Source organism: Notothenia coriiceps, unplaced genomic scaffold (assembly GCF_000735185.1).
Source record: "Notothenia coriiceps isolate Sejong01 unplaced genomic scaffold, NC01 NC01_scaffold00000339, whole genome shotgun sequence".
Taxonomy (NCBI): domain Eukaryota; kingdom Metazoa; phylum Chordata; class Actinopteri; order Perciformes; family Nototheniidae; genus Notothenia; species Notothenia coriiceps.
In genome coordinates this window covers 7,199,641-7,207,365 of record NW_011333040.1, presented here as the reverse complement: position 1 = coordinate 7,207,365, position 7,725 = coordinate 7,199,641, and the positions used below count along the sequence as shown (strand labels likewise).

The 7,725-nt window shown below is 44.0% G+C and overlaps 1 protein-coding gene across 5 annotated transcripts in view; it reads left to right on the top strand.

Moving 5' to 3' along the window:
- pcdh7b (protocadherin 7b) overlaps positions 1–7,719 on the top strand; it is a 102,431-nt gene extending 94,712 nt beyond the window's left edge. For 2 of the 5 annotated variants that reach the window (XM_010769696.1, XM_010769690.1), the window contains exons 3-4: positions 4,327–4,345; positions 5,561–5,648. In XM_010769696.1, the coding sequence (XP_010767998.1) occupies positions 4,327–4,343 (17 nt within the window). In that variant the 3' untranslated portion in view covers positions 4,344–4,345; positions 5,561–5,648. Of the gene's footprint in view, positions 1–4,326; positions 4,346–5,560 lie in introns of all 5 variants that reach the window. The other 3 variants (XM_010769684.1, XM_010769675.1, XM_010769701.1) reach the window with 2 other exon arrangements.
- The last annotated feature ends 6 nt before the right edge of the window (positions 7,720–7,725 follow it).

The window sequence follows — 7,725 nt, the reverse complement described above, 5'->3', positions numbered from 1 at the left end:
GGGGGAGGGGGTCCAGATTATTCCCTTAGTTGCTCTTGCCAGGCAGTAAACACTTCAAGAAGCTCAGAAGGCAGATCACCTGCTGCTGCTTTCAACAGCATTCCTGCAGCTGGACTGCTGGGTTACATGGAAAGACATTGAACAATGAGAAATGTGAGTCACATAGGCTTGTGTGATTGAAAATATGTATTCCATATAGAACAGTAATTAAACAAGTTTTATATTATGCTCCTTTCAATCAAATTGACATGCCGCTTTTAACCTCTTAACTGCAGGTTTTTATTTAAAATACTGTGCCACTGAAGGCACCTCAAATGCTGACATTAATGTAATCAGTTAAAGCAGTGGCTAGCGGTGCCCGCCATGACTTACCATTTCAAAGGGCATTGCTCCTTAATTGCCCGGCAAACATCTCGGCAAGAGAAAGACAAATATCGCTTTTTTCCTGTGGATATTGTTCCGTCTGAACTCGCCGTTAATAATTTAGCACCTATTATTTTTCTCCAGGCTCCTACATATTCCTTTCTCACCTTCCCGTCTCCTCTAAGGTTTATGTTATTTTTCCATTTCCTGCCATCTATTGCCCATGGCAACCTTTAGTTGTGTATGTATTCAGTGTCTTTCTGCCTGTCTTTTCTTTTTGATACCGAGGACCTCTTAGCTGCAAGGCTATGCCACAGGGACCTTTGCAAAGCGAGACAGCAAGACACATTGAGACTCGCTCTTACACCGTAATTAGTCGTCAAGTTTCTCCTAATTAAACGGGACCCTGTTAGGGTGTGAGAATGAGCCGAAAAGGAGAAACACTAAGGACAGAGTTCTCTTTGGAGTTGTTTTTGGATTGATATCTATTCCTATCCCTGTCTCATTCCTTTCTGTTTTGTCCTGAAGTATTTCCAACAGCTGGATTTTTCAGAATAAATATTTCATCTCCCCTCCCTCAGCCCGCACGGAGTAATCTGTATGACACCCGGCAATGTACACTGTCATCTTCACGCTGATTGCTCCGCCGTGTGAAATAGATCTGTCCGTACAGGGAGTCCTTTGATGCGGGGCGCGAGGCAATCATAAGCCCATTTTCAAACTCTCTGTTCTCACACAGGCGCCCTCTTGTGCCTTTTCTGCCAAGCCTTCAAAACTTTTTTTTACCTCCTCGTCTTTATCGAGAACCTTCAAATTGGAAGGATGTGGACCCAGACACTTTCTTTTAGCTTTCAAAATGCAGGGAATGTTTATTAGATTAAGTTAATGGAGAAGTAAGCAGCGCCTGACATCTACCTGCACACATAATTCCATTGTTAGGGAGATAATTAGAAACCTCAGAGGCTAAATAAAGGTCCCTGCATTGACGGGTTGATGTGTGAGGGTTTATTTAGAGCACAGAGCGTCTTCTGTAATCAGAAGTTCCCTCTATCATCGTTCTGTCCTTTCCTCACGTCTCTGCTAATGTCTTCAATTTTTCCTCCTGTCTCCCCTACTCTCCTCTCCACTGCTCTCTTTGGCAGTGCGTTTGGCCTGTGACGGCCCAGAGGCAGCCATGCTGTCTTCTCCACTCAATCTGCTGTTTCCCTTTCTCCCAGGCCCTGACCCTGCTATCCTCAGCACACACACTCTCACTCCTTGTCTCTTCCTCCTTTATCCCTCGTCCTTGCATCATCCCTCCTTCCCTGACCCCTATCTGCTGTCCAGATGACTGCAATGTATGTCAAAGACACAAAAACTACATATTTTCCTTTCTCTGTCTTTTTTCTCTGCCACCGTCCTCTCCTCCAAAAGCCTCAGCTGTTGGGGTTGAATCTGCTGGCCGGAGAGTAGAGGAGAGGGCAAAAGGTTGAGGAGCTTCAGTCTGTTGCAGCGGTTCATAGCTTTATATAGAAAGAGAGAAGAGAAGTGATGGTGCGGGGGACGAAATTGAAATATGGTGACGTAGATGCATGCGGACTAGCAAAGAGGACTTGCTGACATGAAGTGGAAAACACATACTACAGTACTGTGACACAAACAAACGTACTAAACCCTAATTACCACGGAATGCCCACGCAACAGACATTTCCGCGGATAGGGCCAGAAGCAAAGACAGTCTAACACTCCATTTTTCCCACTGCAACATCTTAGCGAGTGCTAAAGACGCCGTATCAAATTGCTACTGTACCCCGACAGTGGAGGTTCTTTTGAAATATCCCAGAGTGTAAGCCAGTCAGCTGATAGAGTGGCTGACTAAAGCCCGGCTAAGAAAAGCTGCGGCTCAACCACTGCAGCCACTGGCCCACTTTCTTCAAGAGAAGTCACACAGTATGAGGCGCAAATATCTCGTACAGTAGAGTCTCTGGGTAATCATTAATTTGACAGCGCACAACTTTTGTCCATATGGAATTACATCTCAGGAGAATGTCCTTTATCTCCATTCTGCCCCTCTTACTCATCTGCCAATCACTCCCTGATCCACCACCGCCACCTTTCCCTCGCGCCTCTGGAAGCTTCTTTTGAGAAAATGCCAAAAAAAAGGGCTAATGGCTTGCGTTGCAGGCCATTGTGAGCATTGGCTGAAAGGCCCTTCTCCTCCAGCGATGGAAAAGGCGGGCACCGAGAATATGCTCTTGTTCCCCGAACAACAAGGCCCAAGCCCCGGGGACGTAACCTGGTATGGAGGGCCTCCTTGTTGGGCGCTCTGTGTAGCGGGGAGGCTTTTTAACACAGTGACCCACTTGTATTGTGTTATGTTATGGTAGATAGTGTGGGCTCGCGGGATGTTTGTGAATATGTAACAAAAGCCTGCTACAGTGCTGCGTGTGCTGTAAGGGCTTTTCTTTGAAGATATTTTCTACGTCCTGATTTCTGAATTGGGTCTTGAAAGGGCCTTTGGATATGTTCGGAAGCACTGAGCGTGTCTTCTCCATAGAAAAACTTGATCACAATGTATTTTTCATCAGCCATTTTGTAATGCATCTGCTTTTATTCTGCCGAATTAGATTCTAAGATTTAAAGTTAAGTTTGAGGTTCATACGGAATATAGTTCCTTTCCATTTTTTGGAGAATAAACAAGAATATGATACAGTGGAGATACATTCAGCATTACCTCCAATAGGTCAAGGTTGGAAGAAAAGTCTCTATTTGTCCAGCGTTTAAGGACATGTGGGTTTGAGTGCTTTTAAAGCATTGATGGCCTTACCTCAGAGGGGGGTGACACTTTTAAAGACATAAGAAGAGAAAAAAACACAGCATTTTTGCTTTGATAGAGCTCAGTGGGAAATTTCTTCATTTTTAGCAAGCCTGCTGAGTCAATGGACCATGGCTAGGAAATAATCAGCCTCCTTTCAGCGCGCACAACACAGAGTGCCGCCTAACTACCTCAGCAGCTGAGCGCACAAGCCGGTAAGGACGTGATTCCCATCGTTGGCCACTTACCAAAGGAAGCTGGAGGAAGGAAGAGGTCCATCCTGCCCATTTCTTCCCCACCAGTTTGTCTAAATGCGACTGGGGTGAGCAGGCAATTGGATGAGCATTCAGGAGAAGGGTGGCCTCGTGAGAGCCGCCGTGCTTTGTGGGTAGTCTGATGGCTCAATTGTAGGTGTAAATGAGAAAGACAATCAGGACCTGAGATCCCCTTGTCTCTTTGATGGCTGTGTTTATCAAGCTGTGACGGGAATAAGGAGGGAGAGGGAGACAAATACATCTCTTCTTCCCATGCCATGATCCATAGCAACTTTTGTCATTTTCACCACATCAGCTGGCATGTTTTCCATTTGTGATTACCAACGCAGTTTCGTTTTATTTTCCCGTCTGTCGTCTCATTTATTTGGCTTTTTACATTCCATTAAACAGAACTATTCAGTTGTTTGGGCTCACTAATGACAAAAAGTTATTTGATTTTTCTATCAAGTGGCAGCTCCCTCCTGAGGCTTTGGCTATATATTGACTGGCAATCGTTTGCTGATGCTTTACAAAAGGTTATTTGTGACATGAAAATGGATTCTAATAGGTATTTAGCAGGAATATTATTTCTGGCAGCACAGGAATGGCACTCTCGAAATGATATTGAATGTTTTGCTGAAAGGCATTCATAGTGAACGTTATTCATTAGTTGATTAAACACTACAGTCGGCAGGCATTCTGTTATTCCTATCTTCTCTTTCTTCGCTCTCCTCGTGTTGGCTGCATTGTGTCTGCTCTGCATAACATTGTTGTGGTGCTTGGCTACAGTTAAGTTCTGCTCAAAGTTTCAAAAGAGTTTCAAAAGAGTATACATATATATATATATAAAAATATATCTTTATCCCATAAGTGCTCAACATAAAGAGTGATCTCTGTTCTATTTTTCTTTTACAGGAGAAAAAGAGTATTAAAAGTAAGCCATGGTCCAAACCCTTTTAATTTGTTTTAAAAATGGGCAAAGGCATGCTTGGCTTGGTTTGCACTCACCCTCGCTTTTGCTTGATTTTGCTTTTCCATACTTTGCATCAAGATCATAAATATATTACATCTAACATAGCATCTCTATGACATTAGCTTCTTCTTATATTCAAACATTGGTACAGAAACCTTCCTACCTTCCCTCTGTCTAGCTTTTCGTCTTATATTAAGCTACTCAGCTTACTGTATTTAGGATATTTATTCCACACATTGCACTGAAACAAACCCTTGCATCGTCCGACAGAAGTCATTGACAGTTGGGTATCAACTTGTTGTCCTTGTGTAACATCGTAAGCACATCATTTGCTTTCCACAATAATACAGTAGCCTTAGTTAATCTGGGGCCAGCTCCAAGCTAGGTAATTGGTTAAGACCCTTATTAGTGGATTTAAGAGGATATCAGGGCGCTTTAGCTAAACAAAGCTATTAAGCTGCTTAGATCAGGATGTGATTGCCGTCTGTCAATCACATGATAAGAAAATAGGGTTTTGTTGGTGCTCTCAACTCAAACATTCTCACCCATACACATGACACACACACACACACACACACACAGAGCAGGCCTGATTGTGCTTTTTAAATCTTGGATCAGGGCAGACTGAGAAATACAAACTGACCTCCTTCCCTTCTCTCTCCATTTCAACCCCCCTCCCCTTTCCTTCCCCTCTTAGCACAAACACGTTTTGAAGCATGACATTATTTCAACTCTGATTCACGCCACTGTTTTTTTTAGTTTGAGGCTGTTGTCGTAGCCAGTGGAGTCTTCTTTTCATTGGTGTTTTACGTTACCGTTTCTGTCATGTGGTTTGGGTTCTGCATGAAATGCAATTTTATCCGTAGAAGCTTCAATCTCTCCACGAGTGATAAAATTCAGAACTTGCATTGGCTGTGACAATAGGTGCCTGGCAACCATCTTGAGCAGTTTTTGTTGTTTTTTGCCTTCTCCATTAACATTTAGATGCGCTGATGATGTAATTAAGCAGAAAAATACAAATTCACGCATCTAATGAAGTATTCATAATAGCCACATACCACACAAAACACCAAGTGCTAGGATTTGTATTAACTCATGTTAGTTTATATTAAAATATCCAACTTTAGTGAAAAACACAGTATCATTTACTTTTGTTTCTCCTTCTGCTTCCTCTAGACTCCCGGCCTTTGCCTGACGTAGCCATGACTGGCAAGTGCACCCGGGAATGTGACGAGTACGGCCACTCCGACTCCTGCTGGATGCCTGTGCGCACGTCGCCAGAGCGACGGCCATCCAAGTCAACCACTACCCCTCAACAACCAAAGCTTTCCACTTTCATGAGCGGCAACGGCAGCAGCAGCAGCAGCAGCAGCAGCTCTGAGCAGCCCGACAGCCAAGAGACCCTCGCCATGGCCGCCATGGCTAATGGAGACCCCACCGCTGCTCACATGATGGGCGACCGCAATCGTAACCTGCTCAACAAGAAGATGGCTTCCTCCTCCTCCTCCTCCTACGAGGTCTTCGGCTCGCCTTCCTACGGCTCGCCAGAAAATGGGGAGGAAGTGCTGCGCCACCCCACTGAGGAGATCCCTCTGGCACCTACCGGGGAGTACAAGCCCACTTCCTGTGGCACTCTGACGAGACGGGAGGTGTACCTGTGAGTTTGCTTTGCCACAACCTATGGCAATGAACACTAAGAATAGTTGCTTACCCACCACCGTTACAGCTCTAGAAGTTTTTAGCCACCCTTGCTCTCCAAGGTAAGACTAAACTTTCTCCAAAGACTTTACGACAGCTCCTTAATTGAGTGGATATAAAAACACAATTTTTGCTAAGTGCTAATTCCGGCCATGACCTGGAGGAAAGGAGGAGGAGGAACAACTGTTGAGGGGCATTGACTGGACTTGGGATGAGGCTATTCTACTGGCGAGTCGGGCTCCTGGGACATGACCTGCTGCTTGACAGTCAATCTGTACAATAATCAACTCATTTTACATATACAGTACATGCATGCATTACCTGCCCCATTTCCTGAAGATGACACTGTACAAAAGAGACAATTTCTTTTTTTGGTTTGTGTTTTTTCTAGAAACAAAGCTGTACATGTGGACTATTTTGACTTCAAAGTGTGTGGTTATGCCTTTTTTTTATTTCAGAACTCTGCTATGGCCGTGATGTTCAGTGGCTGCAACAATATATTGGACATTATGGTCTCTATCATACTGAGCTTGCTATGGATTCTGTCACCTTGACTGTTTGTGATAAATGTGGCTCTATAGCAGACCAAAACGTAACCGTGTTCCAATCTAATGAGGACGAGAAGCTTTAAATACTCTGCCCAGATTACAACACTTGTGTCAGTCCTTTATTGAAACATATTTTGGACATACATGGGAGCCAATGGAATTTGCTGCAACAACACCATGTTACAGACTTCAACAACACTGGTATAATGGACATATGATGACTGATTCTAAGCTACCAGTGTGTACGCCCTTGAAAAGTCACTCATTGTACATAAACATTGGACCACAGCAACAACGCTAACTGCTCTCATTCCCTTTTGTCTTGCTACCTTTCCTCAGTCTCTCGTTCTTTGTCTTTGATCGGCAAGGTTGAGACCAAAACCTTATTACGAGATGCAACATCTTACATCTATTGGCTGGAAAAGCATGTGTGTACATGGTCATGCCTACTGTTTATATCAAGTTGTAATACTTACCCTGTTTTTCCCAAACCACATATGCAGACACACCGAAGCGATTCATATAACAGGCCAGTGGCGCTGCCGGATTGATAATTCCTGGGTAAACACAGTGTGTCGCATGCCGAGATAACCATTCTGGAGGTGCATTTGAAATTGTACGTGTGTATGGCCCCGATATGCAGTATATAGTGTGTGTGTGTAGGCTATATTTAGTGTATACTGTAGATGTACACCGATAATAGGCTTAGGAGGGCGTAGACATGGCCGAGCTGATCGTGAAACAGCTGCTGCAAGGACAGCTTTTTACTGTTATTTCTTTCTTGTTGTGTGATAGACTGAGCAATAAATATCATAATGTACACGTGACCAACAAGCATCAACTTCTTTTTCACTTCTCCTCAAGCCTTCAAGGTGACACACACACGGCTGTCCAAGAGTCCTTTTTAAGCACTAGTAGATGTTGCTTTCCATAGTACATGGTGATGGCATCTTTGAGCACGAATGTAAGAATCAGCTCAATGGCGAACAATCAAACGTCTGTACGCGCAGTTGGCAAGGTTTTAAGATTGCAGAATGGTGTCAAAAATGTTGTCAAAGTCAAACCAAAGCTTCTCAAACAGGATGAAGCACCCCC